This window comes from Tachypleus tridentatus, chromosome 9, assembly GCF_004210375.1.
Source record: "Tachypleus tridentatus isolate NWPU-2018 chromosome 9, ASM421037v1, whole genome shotgun sequence".
NCBI classification, from domain to species: domain Eukaryota; kingdom Metazoa; phylum Arthropoda; class Merostomata; order Xiphosura; family Limulidae; genus Tachypleus; species Tachypleus tridentatus.
In genome coordinates, this window is record NC_134833.1 from 137,253,535 (window position 1) to 137,281,298 (window position 27,764).

Consider the following 27,764-nt stretch of genomic DNA (forward strand, 5'->3'; position numbering starts at 1 on the left):
CCAGAAACCAGATATAGCTCCTGACCAAATTTGGGGAGGACTGTCCCACACTGGCCTCTCTTTGTGCACGTGGGTCTATTCGTTTTTGAGATACGCGCACGGAAACAGATACACGCATACAAGAGCTATCCAAGGCGCACGACTCGTAATCCGAGGGTCGCGGGTTCGAATCCCCTCGCCCTTTCAGCCGCGGGGGCGTTATAATATGAAGGTCAATCCCACTATCTGTTGATAAAAGAGTAGCCCAAGAGTTGGCGGTGGGTGGTGATGACTAGCTGATTTCCCTCTTGTCTTACACTGCTAAATTACGGACGACTAGCGCAGATAGCCCTCGAATAGCTTCGCGCGAGAAGGGGATAATTAATCCGTAATTTTGTAATTTCGATTCGGTAATTTTAGGCGATTTTTAACCTAAAAACGACAGTTAGTAAAACAGATTAGAAAGTTGTATAAGTAAATATAGAAAACAGCATGAAACTTTCTCAAACTTTAAACTACACACCCTATATAATAAAAATAATTTACAATTCGATAACTGATGTTTTCCCAAAAAATAAAAAAAACCGTACGTAACATTAAAATACTAATTTATTGTTCATTTTTTGATTAATTAAAAAAATAATGATTAACATGGACTCCTAAAAATATGTGTTATTAAAAGTAAAAAAACACAATGAGATATCTGTGCTCTGTCCACCGCGAGTATTGAATCTTGGATTTTATGTGCCATCATACTTGCCGCTGTGCCATCTGGTAGGGTAGGGCTCCAAAAATAAAGAACAAATGTTAGCCTATGTAAGTGGAAACAGCGACCGATTCTACGTGAACACATATTTTTTCAACCAAACGAGAGCCACAGAAAAACGAAGCCAATTTCTGATTTATATAACACATCTCACAGAAAAACATCCTAGAAGTCAAAGGGCAAAGTCCAGTAAAAGCATACGATCGTGTTTATACGAGGATAATCATGGCACGTTATCCCTGTGCACGTTTTGTACTTCAATGATAAGATAATGTTACGGTATATGTTTGTATACCTTATAATTTGACAGTTTTTTTTCTCTCTTAAGACAAATACTGTATGAATATTCCTATATATCCCCACCCATAAGTATTAAGCACGGGTTCGTCTTTACACATTCTGAGCCCTTTCTTTGCGTTTATGGTCTCCAATTGTAATGCGACAATTTTCACCAATCCACGTAGTTTATTCACTGTTTATTTGCAACATTTTTACAGGTATTAAAACTGATAAAATTAAAAAATTCATTCCTGAATTTTAAGGAAACTCACGCAAGTCATGACTCAACCATTTTTATAGAGACAAAGATAAGTCAAACTTTTACATAAGAACAGTAAACACACTTTAAAACATCTCTTTATATTCACACGTATGTACCACGCGATTGTCACGCACTTATAATAAACTGTGCTTTAACTGATAGCCTACTAAGACAAATGGTCAATTATATATACATTACAGCGCCATGTTCTACTTTACTACGTTCTTAGTGGGAGAAATTGTTTTTACATTGAAACAGGTTAGTTATTTTCAATTTGTAACATTTCACTCGCCTGCCCCCAAGCAACGATACACGATGCTTTATTCTTTATAGTTTACTCTTCTTAAAGCCCCCCCACCAAGTACAGCGGTAAGTCTAGGGATTTATAACGCTGAAATCAGGGGTTCTATTCCCCTTGGTGGGCTCAGCAGATAACCCCATGTGTCTTTGATGTAAGAAAACACACAATCTTTTTGATCTTTTGGTGTCAGTACATCTTAAAATAACCTCGCGGGATCGAGATACAAGACCTGAAAATGTGCTCTCTCTTACTACGTCGTTTGTTTTGTTGTTGTTGGTTTTTTTTAACACAAAGCTACACGAGAGACTATTTATGCTCTGTCTAAAACAGATAATCGAATCTCGGATCTTAGAATTGTAAATTCGAAAACTTACCTCTAGCCAGCTTGATAAGTGCTACGTTATTATTCGGTACTCAGCAAAATACAAAAATACATAGTGTATTTTCGAAAAGTCTGCTACGTTGCTTCAGGCTACTTAGTACATCGAAGTGCGGTCTTTAATAAAATTATAGTTGTAAAATTAAGTTGTCTAGTAGTTACCTATCCAACAGGGTTAATATAATACTTTCTAAATGTTTTATAACTGTTGAAATGCATATCACTTCTGTGCATTATTACATGAAATAGTTACTGTAAACCAACAAACGACTTTGTATTCTGCAAATTCCTCGAGTTACAGATTTTTAATAAAAAAAAACAACATTAATTTTGAAAGATTAACAGCAATAAAGTATTTGTCCAACATGTCCACTACAAACATAATGCACAATTAACAATTTTTAATAGTCAAATCACAGTACATTAAACCAAAATTTTTGTTGCTAAACTTCAGAAAGCATAAAAAGGTTTTCTCTCTACTCTCGGGTAAGAGATACCGTGTTTCTCCGAAAATAAGATAGGGTTTATATTAATTTTCACTCCAAAATATGACACTAGGGCTTATTTTCGGGGGGATGTCTTATTTTGATATATTAAAAAAATGAAGTTACAAAGTAAAACTATTAAACTAACCAGTTAAAATAAACTATTATTAAACTATTAAACTAACTGATTAATACTTAAACAAACTAATTAACTAACTATTAAACTAATTAATAAATTATTTTTTTATTTCTTTCCTCTTCCTGCCACTCTTAACTAGGGCTTATTTTAAGGGTAGGGCTTATATTAAAACTATCCCCAAAAATCACACTAGGTCTTATTATCGGAGAAACACGGTAGCATTCGTGGATTGCTTACCTCGCTTGTTTTTGTTCCCGACAGAAGAAACCAGTGGAGAAGAAGTTGATAATAAGTTAAATACAAATTAAATTTCGGCTCTACTTTATTGAGGGGAGGGGTGGTCTGATTGGTAAGAAATGTACATAAAGCTTTAATCAGAAAGCTAGCTTGCTTTTTCGAATTTATTCGTAGTTGTAATTGTGGACTCCACATCATACCAGTCTAACATGCTCTAACTCCTGACCTCGCCTGACCCTGCGGAAAGAGCACTGTTGCTATGGTAACACGCACGTCGACGAACTAAAAGCGTACCATGGCCAGCGGGCAGAATGGTACAATGACATGGCAACATACGGTCATTCTAGGTCAACTTGTATGGACCTATACTATAAAATACTATAGGGGTAAAGGCAACCACTCCCCACGTTTACACTCGGTATACAAATCCTACGACACGTGTATATTGGCCAAACAGAGGATTACAGTACGTGTATCAGGCAATAGAAAAGTGTAAAAATAGAAAATGAATTTTGAGGATATAAAGTTGCGTCACACTAACAGAATTGCGGGAATATCTCAAGGAGTCTCTCCTATAAATCATCTCACGAATGATACGACTTAATAATATAGTCAAAGAATCTGTGTCAATGTCCCTTCTGTATGATTTAGATCAAGTTTCATGCTACTATTTCCTGCATTCAGATCAGTTTCCACTTGTTATTACAACTTTCTTTACTTTGTGAAATTACGTAACTGAGATGGTTGGCAGATGACAGTGAGAAAATGGACCTACCGAATTTCTGAAAGATTATAAAAAAATTGTATTAACTTATTATCGCATGCCTTTATTAAGTGTTCAAATATATTTTACAGCATCCAAAGTTCAGGAACACTCGGATAAGCACTCTAGTACGGATCTTTAATAAAACAATTGAATCTGTAACTAGGAGATGAGTTTGGTAAAATGTACTTGACTTTAAAAATAAATAAAATATACTATCAATAAGTGTATATATACACGTATCATGAGCTTCCTGTGTTCCGAAGAGTGGATGTGGTAATAATACAAGATGTCTGTTCATACAAGAGTACGAATTGTAGCAATATTCTGTTCTTCGTCATGTCGTTTCCAGCACGAACATTACTTGACGTATTACATTTGTATGAAATGTTATTAATATCACACAACACACCATACAATGCCACAAAAACTGAATTTAGATGAATAACAGCCCCAAAACGTTGCTTTTTAATTGAATAATTCTTTTATGATTCAGCGCCTTGCAAGTAGCAACACCTTATTAACTTAGAACATGTCCAGTTTTGACATAAGATATAAATAAATATGGAACTCTAAGGTGTGGTGTATATCATATGGTGTGATGATCTACTGTTTTCCAAAAGTCACGGTTCGACCAAACTTAGCTAAGTTTAGTGAGAAGGGGTAGTATTTCCTGAAACCCTAAGTCCAGGGTTACTTATGGAAAAACCCTTCAGAAATCTTTCTCTTACCAAAAACTTGATGAAGAAAAGTGTCATTGTACAACAGCGAATGACACACGATTTTTTTTCCAATTATCGCTAAATAATAATTATGAAAATAATGACAGCTAACCCTAATTACGCATCTCGTCTTGAGGTCTAATTCCATCACCAAACTTGCTCACCATTTCACCTATGAGGGCGTTATACTGTGCAACCAATCCCACTATTCGTTAAAGTATTTCAAAAGTTGGCGGTGTGTTGTAGTCACTAGCTACCTTCTCTTTAGCCTATTTCTTTTGAATTAGGAACGGCTAGGGCACATAACCTTCGAGTAGCTATGCGCGAAATTCACCAAACAAAGTTATTAAAAATCACAAGAGAACAAAAACAGCAACCCATGTTCGTTACTTAAAGATACTATACAGGTAATAAAATTAAAATGATTAAACAATGATTTGGTCAAAATAATTCTATTTTCCTTATGTTAATAAACATGTTCGTATACCTTAAAAGGCTTAAACAGTTAACGAAAAGCATAGTGATAGAAAACGTATTCTATTATAGGCGCTCTACACACGTGAAACCGGCGGTGACTTCTTTAATAAATAATAATTATCCTAAACCATTACTGTAATCAAAAACATTCTCAATTTACCCAAGAGTTGAGACTGATTTTTCATCCTCTGGCGGTAGCTTTGAGAAACGATATTTATCACCGAAGGGAATACGAGACACAGGAGAAATAATCTTACTGGTTAGGTCAAAAAGCCCTAGAGGATCCCCATAAAAAGTTAATAACAATGATCCACGCGCCCCAAAAGCTCTAGTTACGCAAATGACACCAGAATAAAAAATTCAAAGTTAAGATTTTTCGATAGAATGACTTCGTTTGAGTTCTACACACAGCAAAATTTTCACGCGTAAAAACAATTTTGATAGAACAATAAGCAAAGCATTTAATGATTCGAGCACAACTTGATTAAACTATTCTATCTGACGAACATATATATATATATATATATATACATACACATATTTTCTGTTTTCCAAAAGTTAAACGTTTCTTAGTTGTGTTTTTCATTCAGTAATACCCATGTTCATTTGGCTTCACTCTGCTTGTAATGGTTTAGATAATATAAATATAAGTAACTCGTGTGGATGGATATTCAGAGAACTGCTTAAAACTAAAATTACAGCCACTAACACACAGAAACAGTTCAATTGCCACTCGCTTCCAAGAGCAAAACGTAACAGCATGAAAACTGAATAAAGAAAAAACTCGAATAACTGAACGAAAAAAAACCTTGAAAACAGGAAGAGGTGGAAATGACTGATTTTTAAATTTATTATGAATAAATTATTAACGCTAAAGGGATCTTAAAAAGAACCGTATAAAATAATTAGTCATATTAGATTATAGTTTTAAAATGATTCAAAATTGCTTATTAACACCCTCTCAATACCAAATCATTATGTTATTATATTTGTCTTGAGAGGAGGACACACTCAGGAAGTCTACAAGTCATGTCACCATTAAAGAAGCCATTTTGTTTACCACGGAGGTACAGCGACAGTTGTAATTGCAATACTTGTCACCAGGAGCGGCTGTCTTTCCTGGAACAGTTTATAGACGTAATCGTCAGAGTTAGCGTGACCTTTACACTAGGGCGAGGTACATACGATCAATAGCAGGCAGTCGCCCACATCACCAGCACTACCCGTACAACGGCCTGATCCGCTTTGTTTGCAGGGTATAGACGCAGTTTGACGATTCACCGAGATCTGAAGGTACAACAGACTGCTTCACTACGCGATTGTTCACTGAATATACAGCTACTGACGCATGTCAGGTGTAACTGTAAATGCATAGTGATGTTTTGAATAGTTGTCAGTCGCCATTTTAGGATTTCACTTTTCTAGCTTTCACCTCCTGTCAAAACACTCAAGTCTTTGTAGTCGATTCGAATATTCATTTAGGATTCAAAGTACATATTTCTGAAAAGTATTATATATATATAAAGCTTGCCACAAACTAAACGAACACGTAACTATTAAACAGGGTTATTTTCATTCAAAACATATTAAAATGAGAGGAAGATAGCACTTCACTCCCTCTAGATGACTGGTCTAATTTTACATATTTCTTGTTGACGGTTGAAGTGCGTGTCACCATCAAATTTTCTACCTTAATTATCAATTACTTTTACATTAGCCGCGACTTCGAAGATTAAAATAGAACACATTATGTACTTTCATACATTTAAAGAATTAATAAAATATAATGTTAAATAGACGTGAATGAATTGATATTTTTAACACTCGTAAGTGTTAAAACCGCGAGTAACACTAATATGTTAATTACAAGTTGTATTAAACATAACATGACAACAGCCAAATTGTTCTTCAGCTACCAGATCAACGAGATATGTAACTAGAACTAGTTTTATATATCTACTATACCATGGAAGGCATGTTGTACAAATAGTAATACAGATGACCTTTTCCTATACAAGAATGTGTGCTATCTGCTGAGTCCACTTAGGGGAAACGAACCCCTGATTTTAGCGTTCTAAATCCGTAGACTTACCGCTGTACCAGCGGGGGACATATAAGAATGAACTGGCCAATGCTTGATTACCTGTATAGTTACATACGTATTACGAATGTCGAAACTAGGTCAGAAAGACAGATAAATGATAGAAATGCTCTTTCAAATCACTAAAATTTCAAGTGCTGTATTTTTTGTGACTATGATACATTAGTTTCGAAGACACACAACCTTTGTGAAGATGTTCATAAAATTTCACTTAAAATAGGCAAGTAATTTACAATGACACATCCTGTATCTAGGAGTGTAATGTGCACTTTTAGGGATTGTAGAGCGACGATAAAACAGTTTTAGAAAGTTCGTATTCGTCGTTTGGCTATCATTTGATATTTCACGTAGGCTCAATAAAAACAAAACTATCTAGCTTTTCGCTGCTTCAGACATAAATAAAACATTAAAATAAAATGTTATTAGACGAAATTATAACTGAATAAATTTTAAGTCGTGGTTTTCTCATAAATCAGAACGTCTGACAATGGCAGGTGGATTTTACTAAATTCTTAAACTTAATTTATTTTACGATTATACCTTTTTTTCAATTGGATCCTCGCATATCATTTTGTCATATGTACGTGTACATATAAAACATCTTCCTAAAAAATCATTCTAGAATATATCAATCAGCAGTGCCTTTTTTCTTACACTTTACCGAAGATATTTTTTTAATATCTCAAATATAAAAATATATAACATATTCAATTACTGATCTATCATCACACTGAAGAAAAATAAATCATACTGTCTAAAACAAACAGTTTGAAAAAGCTTGTTCCCTTGAGAGTGTATTGAGAAGGAAAATCTATCTTAAAAAAGCGACAAGTTCTTTAATTTTGTCTTGTTGGCTTACTCACTAACCGAAAACGCCGACGTGCAACGCCTGAAGGTTTTCATATTCATCACGAGAAGTTATACAATTTGTGTACCTGTCATTCTAACTGATTATATATTATACTTCTCATATACAGGTTTTATAATACAAATGACCTTATAATATTATTTATTCAAAATCCAAAATTATTGTGCAATTAGTGGTAGCCAATTATATGTGCACAAAAACAAACGACTGCGTAAATGGTTAATTTACTCCACTGATTTCGACGTATTTGTTGTTAAAAGTATTTAGATACAATTATATTACAATGACCTTAAGTATCAAACATGTCTTATTTCTACGATATTGCCTTCTATCTACCAAATATTTCAGTAAATGTTGATAGGTTTTGGTATAACGTTAATCCTTGGCAGATGTATACACTACACCTGCATTTTCAAGTTTTCTTTTATGTTTCCATGTAACTTAAATTATATTAAAACTGTACAATTTTTCAAAAACAATTACCCAAATGACTAGATTTTGGGTGACTTACGTTATATTTTCAAAAAGGTAATACTGCACTAAACACTGGTGCGTGAGCTGTAGCTCCATTGTTTTTCTTTTAATCATTTTAAAATTCAATCTACTATCTACATCAAGTATACATACTTGAAGATTAAGAAATTAACTACAGTTTCTGTGGACGCAATTTACAATATGAAGTAACAGCTATTACTGAAAGAATACGAGAAACGAGAACTTACATTAGTTTAATAATCGTAAGGTTATTTCTTATAACGCTAAAATGATCGCTCTTTTAAAATTAAACCACAGTTTTTGTCTTGTAATTCCAAAAATACGAACAATCTATGATGACAACAAATATTTTCCTCTAAAAAACTGCACAACGATACTTAAAAGTTCATTAATTATCAGCGTAACGAGTTTCCATACCACAAAGATAAAAAGTCAAACTTAACAATATATTCATAATAATCTATGTCGTTACTCAGAACTTGAAACAGAAAAAAAAGAAGTATTATATGACATTTTCACTAATCACAGTAGTTAACATAATTTTTTACTCAATTTTTTTTTCTGTATTTCTTGCTTTTAGCATTAGTTTTGATTTAAAAGTTACATTTTATTTCCGTCAAGGTTCATTTCAATGTAAATATCTGATGATCACCAAATTTTCTAACAAAAAAAGTACCGAACTAAACCAATTAGTCAAATAACTTCACAATTCTGATTAAAAGATGATAATTAACAGTCATAGATAGCTTAATGTATGAAATATGCCTAAAAATGAAGTGGGTGGTTAAACATGGAAATAGCTTTGACATTTAAGATCTTGAGTTAAGGACTGGAAATAACTACCATACTTTGATTAGATAATAAAGGCGAAAACTAATTACACAGTAAAAACTCTTGGAAACGAATAACTTTTAAAATAGATAAGATCCTTTCACAACTGAATCATACCTTAAATGTTTATAAATGACATAACGCACAGCATTATCAAATTACTAATACTTAACTAGCAATACCTAATTATTAAGACTGATATTGTATCAACTTTTCAAAATTAATTAATGAAAGAAAAACAAATACACTTACTACAATGTAACTGTAATATAAAATTTATTGCTTATATTTAATAGAAATACTACGCGTCTATAGTTACACGAGATAAGCAACAGTGGTGTACAACTTACTTAAATTTTAAAGCTTCTATTGATTTTAAAATTTAATACACATTAACGTATTTAGGCCTAAAATTCTAGTTTCTTACAATCCCCACAAAAAACTCAGTTCTAAAAGCAGAAGAACGCGGAACAATAGTTTTTTACTCTCCAATGTCTTGCCTAAAATACAAAGCGGGCAACTTATTCTTCGCGCCACTAGCACCACCACAACAACACACGTGACAATAATATTCTTTCTTTTGGCCATCTCGTCACATGCTGATATATAGGAAGTACGTGTCAATTATAAATCTTTGAAGTTATTTTATTTTCCATCTCCAGCCACCATCTTCGAAACAACATCAACCATGTTAGTTGCCTGGCTCCGGAGGACAGGGCTGTACTGACCTGATTGCAGCCCTGTGTTCCCCGCACACCTTCCCTGCGACCGGCATTGCGGTCACAACACGCGCTCGCGTTTGACCTTATGGAACTTACTTGATTACAAATAAATTAGTCAGAATATAATTTATTCAGCAGTATATATACTTAAGAAAAGTTTGTTTCCTTACCTGTTTATCACCAACCTTAAAAACAGTTACTCAAAACTATCTGTTTGCAAAGAAAAGGTTAGAGTTCACGACCTTTAAGAAATGCTACATGCACAAATATTCCCGGAAACTTCATTGGTTGTATACGAGCAGTGACATCAGAGAGCCCTTTAGTTGTTAAGAAAACCTGATTCCATTTAAAACGAGATTCGAACCTACTACTCAAGAAAAGTAGAAAATAGATAAAATTGGTGTGTCACATTTTGGTATAAGCTATTAGTTATTGTGGAAGAATATTTGAGAAATTATTATTGGTCAATAGTTTTTACTTATTTTACAATCTATTAACTGATCGTTTTGTTTTCATTCTTACACATACGTCACTTTGACGAGGTATTCGTGTAAGGATGATGTGTCAATAATTAGTAAGTTGTGAAAGAGTTGAATCATTAAAAAAATATTGATCGTAAAATAAATAATGGTAAACCCTAGCGCCTGTTTCATAAAATGTGAATATTTAGTAAGGTATTTTATACATTATTTTCAGTGTCGCTTTGTTGGAAAGTATATTTTTTGAGTAGACGCGGACGTGAAATTTAAAAGGATAAAATAAACCACGTATTTTACCCGAGGTTTGTATTTCATCCACAATATACATGTATTTTATCCTCCAAGTTAACGTGTGTGTGGTGGATACGGTAATTTGTTCTTGAATAAAAGAAATAGCCAGGAACTAAAATTTAATAAGAATTTACTCCTTATTTTAGCTTTACATATATATGTTTGCCAATATAGTGTTCTTCATTTTTAAGTTTGATACCTTCGAAACAAAAATTTGAAAAAAGCAACTTAATAACTGGCAAATTCAGTCGAAAGTTCACAATTATTTCTTATTGGAATGTTTTTCAACAGTATAAAATACGAAAGTGTTAAATAACACTTTCTTAAGCATATTTGCTTTTTATTTTTAAACCCAAATTAACCTTTTTCTTACAGTAATCGAGCTTTGAAATCTTTTGTGAGTGAAGTGGTAAAATCCAGGAACTGAAAAACTAATGTCTTGGGGATATAGTGGATATCCAGCTCAGCAGGGCACAGGTAGATGCATGTTTTTCTCTTTTTTAGTATGTTACAAAAGTTCTTCACCAGTGGGAGATATACATAATAATTTTAAATTTTGTGTTTAAACTATCTAATATTTAAGATAAATACTCTCACGTTTTGAAAAATAGCTTTGGTTTTAGGCTCAGGTTTATCTTTTAAAATACAAAAAATGCAATAATGCTTCATTTTGTTTTATTTTAAATATATATAAATGTTAAAACTGGCATTTTCAGAACTACATAATTAAATCATTCTTCTTTTCTTATACTTTCATTCACAATACTGTTCAGAATTTTTTCTGTAATTACCAACATGGCAAATTGGACATTTTCTGTAACAAATGGTTTGTTATAGTCTCATGTATAAAAAGCTGTATTTCCAATTGGGGAGAGCGTGTCATGGAACATTTCAAGAATACTTTTAGTGCTTTTGTCATTTGCTATCCATATCCAGTAATATAAACTATTTCTCTGTTAATTTATGGATACTTGTACTAACCTATCAGGTCAAGTGCCATATGCTAATATATGTAATAATCTCATTTGTTCAAGATTTTTATGGAATAAATTTAGGAGTAAGAGCATATTTTTGAAAGGGTATTTTTCTTAGGCTGTATGATTTATATTTATCTTGTAGATTCCAGATTTTGCTATAACATATCTGAAATGTATTTTGTGGAGTTTTGTATTCTTCACAAAGATGATGCTATAATCAAAATGTAGAAGTAAAATTAAACAAGTTGCCAAAAAATAAGTTTTTTAAATTTATGGACATTTGTCATTTGATATGGTTCAATTACACCTTGGTTCTCACTCTTTATCAAAATTCTTTCAAGTCCAATTTGGAATTGGTTTCACTGTTTTATTTGCAGTGTTTTTTCCCCTGGAAGGAAAAATAAAAAAATGTTTGAACTTTTCTATATTTTCTACAACTGTTTTCAGTTGTTATTCTATTTCACTCTATGACCATCCCAGTTAAATGATGGATCTCACCCCTAGTTAGCAGTAGTCACTTGATGATACAAGTACTGTATGTACAGTAAATTATAGAAATAAAATGATTTGATCTTATTTGAAGAAGCAATTTTTGTGTAATTTTTTAATTATTTTTATTGCCCATCCTGGCTCATTCTGCTAGAAAAAGCACTACTTATATGGAGTAATTGTTTCCTAATTACCTTTTAACAGTTTTTTAAAACAATTATCAAGTTTGTCACAGTAGTATTTGATGACATTTTCTGAATATTGTTTTTTATTTAGTTTTAATATATGTTGTACTTGAAATAGAGCAAACTTGCAAGATATGTTTTGTATTGTGTGATTCTTAAATATGCATCTATCACAAGCAGCATGGGGTACACCTGCATCAGGACCCCCTGGTGTTCCACCTGACTTGTGGGAATGGTTTAAGGCTGTAGACCAAGATAGGAGTGGTCATATTTCTCCTTTAGAACTCCAACGAGCTCTTTTAAATGGTGACTGGTCACCTTTCAATGAGGTTGGGTAACTATTTGTTGCATATATCATAATAATTGTGATAATTTGTATTATTTGTATAAATCGGATAATCTTTTTTTTTTAATTGTATATGGCTTATCGAACATAGTTTTTTGTCCTTCGCTACAGAAACACCACAGTTTCTATGAAAGCCTCTACGATCATGTTGGTGGAAAGCATAATTCATACACTTTCATGAAAAACTATTGTTTGGATGATCATACTAACACTTTTAGACTACTAGGAAATATGTCTGTCATTGTTAAAGAAAATTCATATTTCTTTCCAGCTGTTACTTTAATTGTAAACATTTTAAATTCAAAGTGGAACAGAAATATAAATCAAGGTTTTCTTTTTGTATTCACTTGTGTGTAACAATGATAAATGTTTTAACATTAGAGTTTCAGTTAGCATGCTTTTCTAAGTATACAAACATTATAACAGTTTTGTACCCAGTGTTATTCATTTGAATTTAATTAATAATCTTATGAATAAGACACATCTAGAGTAATGGTAATGACTCTAGACAAGTTGGAATAACTACTGTTACTCTGTATACAGGGTCGTACTTATAGCTAAGTTTGCCATAGCTGTTTTATAGCTGGAATAAGGACTATTTCTTTGTTTCTAAACAAGTGTAAACACTTTTATGTCACATTAAAAATAGTATCTTCATATCTGATTTAAATTAAAAGTCAAAAAGTGTAAAAATTATTGTTGTTATTTTTGAAGAGGCAATACAGGCAAGTATGGAACAACTTCAACTAGTAGACTTGTATCTAATCTGATAATTGTTCATAACTGTAGTGCGCGCGCACACACACACACACACACATATATATAAATAGTTTTTGTTAATTTTTAATTGTGAATGTTCTTCACAGCAACTACATTAAAACTGACTTTAAGGGTCTAGGGATACATGGTAAATCTGAAGTGAGGAAAGAACGTAGTGGTCTACAACACCACAAGTTAGAATGCTTAAGGTGACTAACAAAGTATGCTCAGATTTTCATCATGATAAAACTGTAAACCCTATTTATTTCACAACTTAGTTTTGCTAAGTAAACAATATGTGTAGAAAAACTATTTTGTATGAAAATATTACACATATAATATGTAAACAAAAATTAGTGCAGCTTGTGAAACTTGTAAATAGACACAAATCATTGGTTTCCATGTGCAAAATATTTAGATATATAAACTATTGTTTCATGAAATGCAGACTTTACATCTTCCTGATACCTGCAAAATAAAAGTAACTGGTTTTGCTTGTTGAAACAAGAACAAATTGGGGAAACTTTTCCCTTTCTATGTTCATATTGCTGATTGTTTCAACTGTTCTCCAGTTTTTACTTTTTAAATTCACACAAGTTTGCATTACACGTTTGTATGATTTGCCTTTTATATTATTGAAGCTTTTTTTTAATACAATTTTTATATGCTGCCCATTAATTGTAACTTGGTTGTTTGTGTAAAATGTGTTTTCTATATAATTAGTAGTAGTTTTAAACTGTTGCATAAAAAAGTAGAAAGGATCAAATACTTCTAAAAGAAATGTATTTTGCATGCTTATTATTGGTAAATGGATACAAAATGCACAAGTTGATTTTTGTACAAAGTTGATTATCCTATTGTTACCATATATATAAAAATATGATTAAATTTAAAATCAAGTTAATGAAGTTATCTAAACATGTGTATACACAAGTATAAATAAAATGTATTTTTAAACCAGTTACTAGAATCAAACATTTTTATTTTTAAATAAAGGTTGTATACTAAAATGTAACCATTTATTGTTTGTTTTATTTATATTTTGCTGTAATACAGCATGAAATATGTGGATTCACTCTTAGATATCTTTCCACACATTTAAAAATTCTTAATTTTCAATAATGAGAACTCAATAAGCATTGCACATCACATTACAACACCTTGGAACAACTAGTTTAACTGCAGTCTTTTTAAAATGATCATTGTAGCTCAGAATGAACAAAAACTCAAGAATTACAGAAACTCAGATAATAGTTTACCCGTAGCTTGCAAAACTTAGCTATTTATGATTACTACAATTATAACACAAATGTCTAGCTTGGTCTTTTTTCTTTTTTTTTTTATCTTTCTTTTCATCTGAAGGCCTACCCAGTGGCACAGCAGTATGTCTGCAGACTTACAATGCTAGAAACTGGGTTTCAATATATATGGTGCACAAAGCACAGATAGCCCATTGTGTATCTTTGTGCTTAATTTCAAACAAACAATTTATCTAAGGTGCTTCACAATAAGAGCTAAAAGCTTGCAAATAACTTTGTATTTTGGAAGTTGGATTTACCTGTGGCTAATTTTAAGAAGTCTAAATCTAAATTCTTCCAGTTTTAAAGTTAAGAAAACTTGAAACATGAAATAGAGGGTAGTTCATATTTCCCATGACTTACAAGAGAGAGAAATTGAAAGACTATTAGATGAACCAGTCAAACATATTGCTTTGTTTGTTTATTTTTTGTAATTGGTTAACATTTAGTGGACTTCCACACCTAATTTGTAGATCTTAGATGAGAGATCTCTCTTCATGAAATTTGATCAGGATACAAACTCTGTGCAGTGATTGTTCTGTTACATCATTTCCACTTCCCTTAAGGTAATTTGGGTAAAGTGGTTAAGAAATTCAACCATGTTTATACACACATTATATATTATTATTTATTTAGAGTTAAGGATATTATTGGCTCTAGGAGAAATTGGAAATGTGTTGTCAACTAAAGTTGTTAGGTTATGTTCATTGGGAATTAATACTGCAGAAAAATACACATTGAAATTTACAGTTTTCTTGCTGGTTACTTTATTTATTATACAATTGTAAGTCACCCTGAAAATTATTTTAAAACCCAGGAAATGTTAGACTGTATAAAGGCTTGTTCTTGTTCATTCCACTTTCTTGTTGATACTTTGTGAACTGTGCATGTGATGCGGCTTGATTGCAATACACTCATGAAACTGGAAAATCCATGGTTAAAGGTCTGTGATTTAGAACTGGGGTAATTATTCTTTACAAAAATATGTTTCATTCAAAATTTTGATGTCTGAGAACAGTGTATAATCATGGCCATTGGACTAAGCATGATCGATAAGGGAGGAACTAGTTCCAGGGATGCGGATAACTAATATATGCATGAATTAACTTATTATAAACCTTTTCCACTTTATTCAGTATACCAGTTACAGTAGTTGTGGGGAAACTGAACAATATAGGGAATTATTTAGAAATGCTAATTGAAGCAAACTGATATTTGCATTAAACCTAAATTAAATTAGATGTCATAAGTGAATACATACAACAAAAACATATAATGATAAGAATGGGTTAAATGATCATTTTGGTACTCTTCACTATTAGGAATATTTCTGGCCATAATCTGAGCCACATATCAAGAGATTTGATCAGTATAAAAGTTTTATGTTAGTTCTAAGTCCATCTGGTAAGCTGGTATTTCATAACAATCTTTATAAGTATTATTTTAATTCAAAAATTACTTTAAATAGTATAGGAAATAAGAATTTTATTGCTTACAAAACACTCAAATATCAGTGAATTGTTTGCTAGTGAGCTCCACATAGTTCAACAGTATAAGAATGCTTTCAAACTTTTATAAGCATTCAGGTATTTGCAAAATGCACATCTAATTTATGTATGTATTATGACACTAAAACACTAGTTCATTAAATTATAACATCTAATACTTTTTAACCAAAATAATGCAATATAGTAAGGTTACAGTACATACTTGGGTAGCGTATATAAAGTTAGACTAGAGTATTAACTCTTGACCCAAACAGTAATTTATAGAAACTGTGGTATCCATATGGAAAGCCAGTGTATGTAGTAAAGTAATTTCAGGATATATAGGCCCAGAATGCTTAGGTGCTAAAGGCATTTGACTTGTAATTTGAAGGTTCCGGGTTCGAACCCTCTTGTCACACCAAACATGCTCACCCTTTCAGCCATTGGGCATTATAATGTGACAATCAATCCCACTATTCATTGATAAAAGATTAGCCCAAGAGTTGGCAGTGGGTGGTGATGACTAGCTGCATTTCCTCTTGTCTTATGCTGCTAAATTAGGGACAGCCAGGGTAGATAGCCCTTGTGTAGCTTTGTATGTGAAGTTTAAAAACAAACAAACACTACATGAAACTAATATGAACAACTATTTGCAGGCACAAGTGCAAGGTCTACATTATTGTTACACTGTCCTTTTCTATGTTATTAACAAACTTCTAAGAAATTTTTAATGTACTTTTGCCCAGCAAAAACATTGGAACACTCAAAATTAATTAAAATACAATGTTTTCCCATCTCACCTGTAATTACCTGTGAGTGATGCAACTCTACCTCTAATTTATAACAGTCCTTATGTGTTCATTCATCTAACAAAACTATGATTGAATTTAGTTATCAACAGGTAAGCCTAGCCAAGTTTTAATAACTATTAATGAAAAATCATTCTGTTTAAGTACAAGCTTTTATAAACATATCATGACTTTTATATTTACTCATATTTTCACTATATAGAATAGTTTTAGGTGAAAAAAATTGTTTTACATACACATCATATTGCTGTATGCTCTTCATTAATATATTTTAAATACTTTATAAGATTCATGAAAAAAACAAGCTTATAAGTTGTTTACTCAATACATTGTAAATGATTTAAATCAGATTGTCTGTAATACAATTTACCAGTCAGTAAACATTGAACCACTTTGTATCTCAGGATGGCTGGTATTAACACTGTTATTGATAAGGAGAGAACAATGTTTCGACCTTCCTAGGTCATCTTCAAAACTGTAAATAACTTGAAGATGACCTAGGAAGGTTGAAACATTGCTCTCTCCTTATGAATAAAAGTGTTAATATTCATACCAGCTATTCTGAGATGCATTTCTATTTCAAGTGGGTTTCTCGTCATCAAGAATTCAACCACTTTGTTTATAATACAGCTTACCAGACAGTAGATGTTGAATCAGGTTGTCTGTAATACAGTTTATAACAAATAGTAAATATTTAGTTAGGTTGTCCAGGTACAGTTTACAAGTTAGCAAGATCATGAGTCAGGCTCTCCTGAATAAAGTTTTCATGCAGCAAGATATTGAATAAGATTATAGATTAATGTTGATCATACTTTTTCTGGTTACTTAAAACACTTTAACATGATGAAACATTATTTAAAAATCAGGCAATGTGTACATTCCACAATATTTTACAGTGTCCTTCAACATGGCATTATGCATTTGTTGCCAGAGTTATTAAATATTCATTTTGCCTTATATTTCCAATTTAGGGAAAATTAATGGTGGAGGAGATTAACAAATAAAACGCATGGATAATGATAAGAACTGTAGATATGCATTTTGATGGCTCTAGAAGCTACACAAGTTCTGTCATGGACAAAAATATCTTAAATCTTTGCATGAACATCATCATATATTCTGACTTGTCAGAATGATGTTTTTGTTTACACATATCATTTGTTTACACATATCATTAGTTTAAATACTTTTGTAACAAATCTGATGTTTTGTGTACAGCAGACTTGTACACTTCAGTTTTTTCTGAAAGTTAGTGTGACAACAGTTTATTTAGGGTACAGTTTTTACCTTTTCTAGTTTTTTTTTTTTCTGATAATTAAAATGCCATGACAGTTTGTCTAGAATGCATCTTTTTTACCATTTATAGACAACTGAAGTATTGAAACAGGTTGCCTATGGGAACTTTTAGCATCAGCTTTAAAACAGATTAAAGTGTTAATTTCTAGATCATAGTTGTTGTTTTTTAATTTTGGGTTAACGTATGCTTTTGTGAATTTGCATATTTTATAAATCAAAATAAATAAAAGAAAATATGATCAGAATATATTAGATGTTGCAAATATTAATATATGTTTTTTTAGGAAACTTGTCGTCTGATGGTAGGAATGTTTGATCGAGATCGTAGTAATACTATTGATATTCATGAATTTGTGTTGTTGTGGAACTGTATTCAGCAATGGAAACAGTGCTTTGAGAACTTTGACAGAAATAGATCAGGAAGTATAGATGCACTGGAGTTTCATGAAGCACTTACTACATTTGGCTACAGGTAAGTTCTCATAATTATGTTGTAGGAGAAATAGACTTGTTTGTTACCTCACACAAACATGCACTATTTATTATAAGCCAGTTAGCTATATAGTTGTTCATTAGTTGATATTATCTTGTTATGTTGACACCTCAGGAGAGATTAGTTTCTGTTGCATTGTTTCACTTGTATTTTAGTAACTTGGATAATAAATTGTAGAAAGTCCCTACTTTAGTATCTAACTAGGATATATCCTTGTGGATGTATAATAACAGGATAATAATTTGAGTTGTTGAAGAGTACTTTACTATCTTACTCATTAGAGCACTTGCCTGGAGTGTGATAAGTCTTAGGTTCAAACCCAAGGCAAAGAGATATAGTGTGAATAATAAAACTACTGTATTGGTGCTCTAACACTAGGTCTGAGGATGACCCTTGTTTGTCGGGAGAGAACAGTGCAGTAGTTTGAGTTGCTTAAAAAGTGCCTTACTAGGAGTCTCTGAAGTGCTAGTCTTTTTAGCTCAGCTGGTTTAATACTCACCTGACTTGTGACAAACCTCACGTTGAAACATGTGGCTCAGAAATATATTGCTAAAAAATAAAAATATCACTGTAGTAACCCCCTCAAGGAACATGGCATCATGAAGCTTTAATAATTAACTATCATAACACAACTGAAACAAGGGACCATTCGGTTCTTCTGAACTATTCTTGCACACTCACATTTGGAAAAGTTAAAATTTAAATCCACTTTTTACCTTCAGGAAATCATTGATTCATTTCATAAACCCTTTAAAATGCTGGTCTCCACTAATATTACTGCTAGTGGCTACTCATTTTTCAAAAGGTTAGAGAAATAAAACTATCTTAACTAAAACCTAGTGTATCTTTTCTATATCTTAAGTTTGTGTTCTCTTGTTATTTTATCTTCACAATATAGTACAAAACAAACCAACACCTTTATTTTATCGATCCAAAAGAAAAACTTGTAAACTTCATTAAAATCATCATTTTACCCTTCTCTTCCCAAGAATAAATAAGTTCAGAGATTGAAATGAATAAAAATCTTCTAACCCAAGCTCTTTCAAAAGTGTTCGGGTTATAAGGTTTTATTCATTTCTGTCAAGACTTCTTGAACCTATGTGTTTTTCTAACATCATGGATAAGTTTAGAGACCTTAATTTATCCTTGTAAAATATCCCTTTCATCCATGAAATACCCTCATTAGACCTCCTTTCAATCACTATCTATTACATCAATTATCTTTTTTAAGTAAGGAGACCAAAATGGTACATAATATTCCAAGTGTGGTATAACATGGTTTATACAGAGAGACAATTACTTATTTTCATTTCTCAGTATGCTTATAAATGTCTTATTTTTTATTATCTTCACTACTAGCAACAAAGCACTTGTTTATTTCTACCATCATGGACAAATCCTTTCCTTCAGTCATGATATTAAGATGATTCCCACCTTTATTAAATGTATGATCCAAATTATGATAACCCAGTTGCATTACTTTGCACTTACTGTAATTACAGGTCATTTGACAAACACCAGTCCACTTTGCCAGTTGATCCAAATTGTTCTATAGCATCTCAACATTAGCACATCCAGAGTTATTGACCCTCCCTCCTTTCCAATGCAAAAATAAAATATCAAAGAAGTAAAAACAAAAAAATTAAAGGAAAATAAATATGCAAGTTGTAGAAAGATTATTCATGCTCATATTGTTGTATGGAAAGTTGTTTGAACTGTCAGTAATGTGTAAAAGACTGAAGATGCCATAAAAAATCCTTTTTTCTTTTCAAAATATTATGATTGATTTTAAAACCCACAACATGTCTTTGAAGGAGCCCATTTAATTAGTGGGCACTGATACCTCACAGGGCATACTTCTGTATCCCTTGCTGTACACCTACTGTTGATGGAGTTTTCCTCAAGACTGTTTAGACACTGCCCATATATTTGGTCTTGCAGACTCTGTTTCATATGAAAAGTATGACAGCACCAGATGTATGTCTGCCCTCACGCATGGATAGAGAGAGATTACTGGTTTTAGTTGTGGTAACCTCACTGTACAGTTTGTCTGTGTGGGACCTTATGCAGGTGTGATTTTCCTGTTTAATCTGAGCACCTTGCTGGTGCTTCCCTTATGTGAATTCTTCCCTCCCATCTTCTTCCTGTTGAGTAAGGGAAAACTTTTGCTTCTCTGGGAAGGTGAGTTTGGAGAGTTCTCTGGTGGGTGTGTATAATCCCACTGATGTGAAACTGAGTGGATGCAGTCCTCATTGATAAGTAGAACTGGGGTGTTACCTGACATATAGTACAATCCACTCCAATACATTATGAATCAAGCCATTTTTGGTGGTTAGACCAGTTGGACTCGTGTTTTCGTTGGGATGCATGTCTGTTATATTTTTCCTCAGCACCTAATTACTGTGGCACCTTTTGTAAGAACTACTTCACTACAGAATGGCCTGACTTATTGTCTTAGTCACACTACAGACTCGAGCTCAGCCAGTTTTCTGTAATATAATATCCAGTTGAGCAACCTTGTATTCTGCCCACCTATGCATAATTTCAATACCAAATAAAACATTTTTTTAACAATATCTATTGCTCTTTTGTGTGAAGTGTATTCTCTGTTTGAAATGGATGCAGTCTATCGCTGTGTGATGCCTCACTAGGCTCCCCATCATTTGTGAGTAACGTGCTTCACAAGATTTCCCTCTCTGATGCATTGTTTTCAGAAAGGAGATAATAATTTCATTATCTGCACTGGACTCTCCACTATCTTCATTGTTTAGAGAGGTGAATAAACATTCCTGTAGTTAACATTCTTCTCACTTGAAGAGAAATTTCAGATAAATACTCACTTCTGTACAATCTCCACACCCTTAAATTCCCACTTTCAGTGTCTTTCTTCTGTTGCAACAAGAACAAGCCTTTGTTTGAATGCTAGTTTAATGGGGACTACTGTGTTTGGAAGATATATCACCCTCATATTAATTGATGGTTATAGTAGAATAATAATTAATACATAATAGGTTAATGAAATACACATCATTACTTGTAAGGGTAGGAACTTCATACAGGGCTTGTAGCAGGCACAAAAAATTTCACACTTTGGGTATTAAAGATCCAAACAGCTAGAAAAATAACTGTAACACAGGTAACAACCACTTCTTTATTATAGGATATTGTTATATATAAAAGTACTCTCCTAACAACAAGAACACAACATTCACTAGAGCAGTACGTTAAGGTTTGATTATATCTTTATTAATGTACTTTTAAATAAATTGAGAAAGTGAATTTCTTTAAAAGCTGTTGTTCTTCCAATAACCACTTTAAATATATAAAAACATTACAGTTTATATAAGTAAAATTTATTAAAATTTGAGGCCTCTACATTGAATCCTTTTGATGCAATGAGTTGTACATGACTAAAGAGTGCAATCTAAACATGTTTCCCATGCAAAATGTTTTAACTTTTTTAAATATTTTTCAATAAAGTATAAATATTACAATTAGTAATTACTAGTCTAAGCAGGAACCCATAGGGAGATCTTTCTGCTAGTTGGTCTAATTGGTAAAAAAGTAGGATGAATTAGATAACTGTTGAGATCTGTATAGATGTTTGTTTGCTGAATATTAATTTAAATATTTGCAACACAGTTATAGTTCTTTATTACCTTTTATAAGATTGAGAAAATTACTTTTTCGTAATTAATTTTTAATTTACGATAAGGTATGATTAGTTAAAAATATTAACATTGCAAAATTTTTTATCTTATATCTTCCAAATACATCTTGTAACTTTGTATTTTATGATAGTGAATAACTATGTTGAACTATAAAGTATTGCATGGCAGCGTCGTATAACTTGACTATAATATATATTATATACAGACATAAGAAGGCTAACATTCTTATAGTAGTGCTTCCTAATTCTGTTCTGTATAACTAAATGACTGTATAATTTTTATTGTTTCTAATATGCAAATGAGAGTGATTTAAAAAGACATGGAAAATGTGATCAGGAATTGGACCTAGAGATTTCAAAGAGTATTCAGCTTCCCAGAAGGAGGAGGAAGCCTCCTTTCCCAGCCTCTCTTATTGAATTGACTTTCCAATATCTGTTGGTTAGAAACCCCACCTTTTTGGAAAAATTTAAATCCATCCACTGAAGATATTCAATACAGTTAAAAATACACTAGAATTAAATGTTGTTGGAAAACATTCATACTTTACTAATTATGTCTTGATTAATATAATTAATGTAAATAAGAAATAGCAGAGGCTCAAGAACTGACTCCTGAGATACTTTACTAGTGTCCAGGGACCAGTTTAACTGGACTTCATTACTAACAGCATTTTGTGTCCCATCCAGACACAATACAATCCAATAAATCCCTCCAATATGATTTTTTTATCAAATTGCTTGAAGTTAACTAACATTTATTTTCAATATTAGCTAACATTTGTTGTATTTCAGCTAAATTTCTTCTCAAGAAAGTTTAATAGTAAGAAATAATGAGTCATAGTAACTTCCTACTGTACTGTTATGATATCATTAGTTAATGAGTAGTACATGCAGTAACTTCCTACTGTACTACTTTAACATCATTAATTAATCAATAGTACATGTAGTAAGTTCCTGCTGTACTGCTTTAACATCATTAATTAATCAATAGTACATGTAGTAAGTTCCTGCTGTACTGCTTTAACATCATTAATTCTTGAGTAGTACGTGTAGTAACTTCCTACTGTACTGCTTTAACATCATTAATTAATCAATAGTACATGCAGTAACTTCCTACTGTACTACTTTAACATCATTTAGTTAATGAGTAGTATGTGTAGTAACTTCCTACTGTACTACTTTAACATCATTTAGTTAATCAATAGTACATGTAGTAACTTTTAACTGTACTGCTTTAACATCATTAGTTAATGAGTAGTACATGCAGTAACTTCCTACTGTACTACTTTAACATCATTAATTAATCAATAGTACATGTAGTAACTTCCTACTGTACTACTTTAACATCATTAATTAATGAGTAGTACATGTAACATCGTACTGTACTGCTTTAACAGCATTTAGTTAAGGGGATAATGAATAGCATTAAGTTGTTACTCCACTTTTAAACAGGATAGATAATGTTCTAAAGGTTACAGTGTAGAGTATAATGTTGCTAAATGTTGTGCAGTGATGTTTCTACGTGCACTCATTTAAACTTTTAATATATACAGTAGAACGTCGTTGTTTATTCACAGTATTTGATGTTTTGTTCCAAGTCTGTTTCACGTTACTCATCACTTTTCACCATATCTCTTGTCTTGTGTAAAACTATTTATTAATTCCTTTGATTTGACATGTCTCACATGTTCTGTGTCATAGTTATATACAAAAAGATGTTTATCAAACCTTACCAAGCTTACTGTCCTTTAGTAAGATAAATTTCTATGTATTAAACATGTAGTAATATAAACATAGCTAGGACTGAAAAGGGTTAACTTTTAATTAAAGTTTAATTTTGTGAGTACAAGGCCCATGAAGTCAGATGAAATATGCTTGACTTGATTGTCTAGCTTCGAGAAAACACACTGTACTTTTGGAGCTTTCTCTCTAATTTTAGTTATCTACTAAAATGTTCTGTTTTAAGGCTTTTCAGGGTGGGACTACGTGGTAATTCTGAAGGCTTATAACTCAAAAAGCGGTTTTCGATACTTGTGGTTGGCACAACATAATTAATTGTGTAGGTTTCATGCTGACTCGGGCATGGCTCGGTAGTTAGGGAACCCGATTTGTAATCCGAGGGTCGCGGGTTCGAATCCCCGTCATACAAAACATGCCCTTTCAGCCGTGGGAGGGTTATAATGTTACGTTCAATCCAACTATTCACTGGTGAAAGAGTAGCCCAAGAATTGGTGGTAGGTGGTGGTGACTAGCTGCCTTCCCTTTAGTCTAACCAGCTAGATTCGTGGCGGCCAGCAGATAGTCCTTGTGTATCTTTGCGCAAAATTCAAAACAAACAAACAAAAGCTTCTATATTTAATAATAGACAAACCAAACTTCCAACTTAAGTGCTGCCATCTTTTGGGTATAAATGTACATCAAACCCATTTTTCTTTTTTCCATCTGACGTAAATATAAAAACAAATAGCGACGTTACGAGTATAGTTAATACAAGGTATTTTTCAATACCACTTTTTCTTTATTTCTAAATCATGAAGAAGCCACTTAGGGATTTTGAGCATTTTCTGCTTATACTAGGAATTACTCAACATCTATATAGTAACCTAAAATATAATTTTATCCTTTGAAGAATAAAAAATGAAGGTTATCAGTATCTTTTGATTATTTTTAATTTGGTAGAACGATATTTTGAATTTTTTCTACTTTTATTTACCGTGAGAGATGTCAAAAATAAGGTAAAAGGACAAAAGTTTTATATTGGGAATTTGTTCTCTCATAAAAATGAATGAAACATAGTCAGATGATTTAAACAAAAGCTGATGTTGATTACAGTTTTGAAGTAATTCTACATTTACTTTAAAAAAATAATACAATTGAAATATGGGTTTGATGAAAAAACCGAACAGAGAAGAATAAAATGGATAAGTATTGGAGATGTTACAACAACAACAAAAAAGGTTTGTTGGAAACATAATGAAGGAAAATAATAAATGGACAGGATATGTAGGGTTAGGCTTAGTGATAGATTTAAAAGGAAAAATTGAAGGAAAGTGATTGTATAGAAAGGAAAGGATGCTGCTGGAGGACGAACGATAATAAATGTTGGTTCGAAGAGGAATCCGAAAGATAGAGAAAAAGTGGTAAATAATGGTAAATACAAATATTTATTTGTATTTTATTATTTGAGTCTCGAACCTACCTTAACCAGGTTATCAATTAGTGAACGAGTACATTTACCATAATACATTTTAAATGAAACTTGTGTAACTTTCATATTTTCTTTCTTCTTGTTTTTCAGACTTTCAATGAATTTTTCGAACCTGGTGGTATCCAAGTTAAATCGTAATGGCGGAAGAACAATACGCTTCGATGATTTCATCAAGATCTGTGTCATGCTGAAATCTCTTTCCGACAGATTTCGAGCCAAAGACACTACTCAGACAGGCGTAGTAAACCTACAGTATGAGGAGTTCTTACAGATCGTGGTAGATTGCACGTTTAGATAAGACGGCCCCTGGTTTTCGTAAAGTTTGTTACACAGCCTGCTGGTGTAAAAGACTTAATTTTTCTGTTGTGTTCTGTATTAAAAGCATGATTTGTTTTGTGAATTCATGATAAGCAACGCTTTTCAATTAGAGATGAGAGATGTCTTAGGTACAACGCGAAAAATTGTTGTTGGTTTATTTACTTGCTAAGCTTTGTATTTGGAAAATGTGTGTGATTTGAGATTTTCAGTGTATTACACGTGTTGAATATGAAGGCATATAATTTAATAGTTCCATCGAATTGCTTGCCCTTTAATTGTAGCCTTCCTTTTACCAGTGTAAGAATAGATCTCGTCAATTTCTTTCAATGTATAAAGTCAGTTCACTTGGTGGTCACCTGTCGGACAAATGGGTAATTAACGCAAGTTACTTTAGTTCACATTTCCTTTCTTGAATACAAACGAAGTCAAAGTTTATAAGGAAAAAAAGTTATAAAGTGATCTAAAACTGAACGTAGTGAAAAGTTATATCTGAAAGAATTGTATGGAGCGATTTACAGTATACGTTTAGGTATGTATTGGACAAATGAATCGTAAAAACTGCACATGGAAGGAACCCGTATTCTAAATAATTTTTCAGGATGCATTTCTATAGCACTGAAAGTTTTGGCATTGCGGAATGATAATTTTAAAACTTCATAATTGTTATGTAGCACCCATTGTTAAGTCGGAGTTTAATGTCTAAAACTTGAATTGTTATTAAGTAGTTCACAATAACTGGTACTTCGTATAGTACTTGTCATAATAACTTTCGGACAACCATTAATGAATGAAAGAAGTCTTTGGTGGTTTGAAGGTTTTAATTGACGAGAACTGGGTTGGAGAATGCTATCGATAACCTTGTTCAATATATTCTACTGTTCATTGGAAAATATGTTACCTTAGAGGTGATTATTTTCTGTTAATAGATTGCTTTATCTAATTAATTGTTGTATAAGATTAAGTGTTAATTTTATTCATTATTATTATTATCACATTGTAATTATTCCAAAAAACTAACGCGACATGTTTTAACACCTTCATTTGAAGATTTATGTCAGTTTATTTTCTTTAGAAGGTTTGTTTGTGATACTTACGAATATGACATTGTTTTAGACTTTTAGTTTTTTTGTAACTTTTCCTATAATTTAAAATTTTTGTCAGAAAAGCGTTCTTAGAAGTTTGTGAGTCAGTTATTAGTTTTGTTATCTTGCTGTAAGGTATAATATTTGCACTTGTGTACTTTATAATTTTGATGTATTTTTGAAATAAAAGTAATTGATGCACAAAAACTTTGTGAAACTTTATTACATATAATGATGGTAAAATTTGTTATCCATATTAGGAATTTAGTCCAAAGTTAGTATATATATATACACTGCTGGCCAAAATTTTAAGGCCAGTAAATATAAAGAAAAAATATGCATTTTGCGTTGTTAGACTCAATCACTTATTTGAGTAGAGCTTCGAAAGAAAGATGAAAAGAGAAAATAAAAATAAATAACTTTTTTTAGCATTTAATAGGGAATATGTGAACACTGTGAAATTAGCCTAAATACTAGGTGGTCAAAAGTTTAAGACCATACCAAAAAGAAGTCCTAAACAAGGTAGGAAATGCCCAACAAGAGGTGTCAGTAGAGAGTTGCACAGTCGTCATTGTGAATAACTTCAAACATTCGCTTTGACATGGTCGATATAAGTGTTTGCAGAAGGTTGGCTGAAATATTATTCCAAGTGGTGAAGATGGCTTCACGAAGATCATGCACTGTTTGGAATTGACGTCCATTTCTATAGACTTCCCTTGCCATCCACCCCCATTTTCATTGGGTTCAGTTCGAGCGAACACGCTGGATGGT

The 27,764-nt window shown here is 32.2% G+C and overlaps 2 protein-coding genes across 9 annotated transcripts in view; one reads left to right on the forward strand and one right to left on the reverse strand.

The window, feature by feature from the left end:
* LOC143226462 (nuclear receptor subfamily 2 group C member 2-like) overlaps window positions 1-10,112 on the reverse strand; it is an 80,764-nt gene extending 70,652 nt beyond the window's left edge. For 4 of the 5 annotated variants that reach the window (XM_076457464.1, XM_076457462.1, XM_076457463.1 and 1 more), the window contains exon 1: window positions 9,977-10,112. The gene's annotated coding sequence lies outside the window, so the exon portion shown is untranslated. The remainder of the gene's footprint in view (window positions 1-9,976) is intronic. The other variant, XM_076457461.1, reaches the window with a different exon arrangement.
* LOC143226463 (peflin-like) lies at window positions 10,066-27,200 on the forward strand. 4 transcript variants are annotated; one of them, XM_076457467.1, is made up of 5 exons: window positions 10,066-10,206; window positions 10,952-11,053; window positions 12,408-12,556; window positions 18,507-18,694; window positions 25,684-27,200. In XM_076457467.1, exons 2-5 carry the CDS (start codon window positions 11,011-11,013, stop codon window positions 25,889-25,891), a joined length of 588 nt encoding a protein of 195 aa, XP_076313582.1. In that variant the 5' UTR covers window positions 10,066-10,206; window positions 10,952-11,010; the 3' UTR covers window positions 25,892-27,200. The 4 variants fall into 4 exon arrangements, with proteins under 4 accessions (XP_076313582.1, XP_076313581.1, XP_076313580.1 ...); XM_076457466.1 differs by having other exon boundaries at window positions 10,178-10,380; XM_076457465.1 differs by lacking the exon at window positions 10,066-10,206 and adding an exon at window positions 10,387-10,587.
* The last annotated feature ends 564 nt before the right edge of the window (window positions 27,201-27,764 follow it).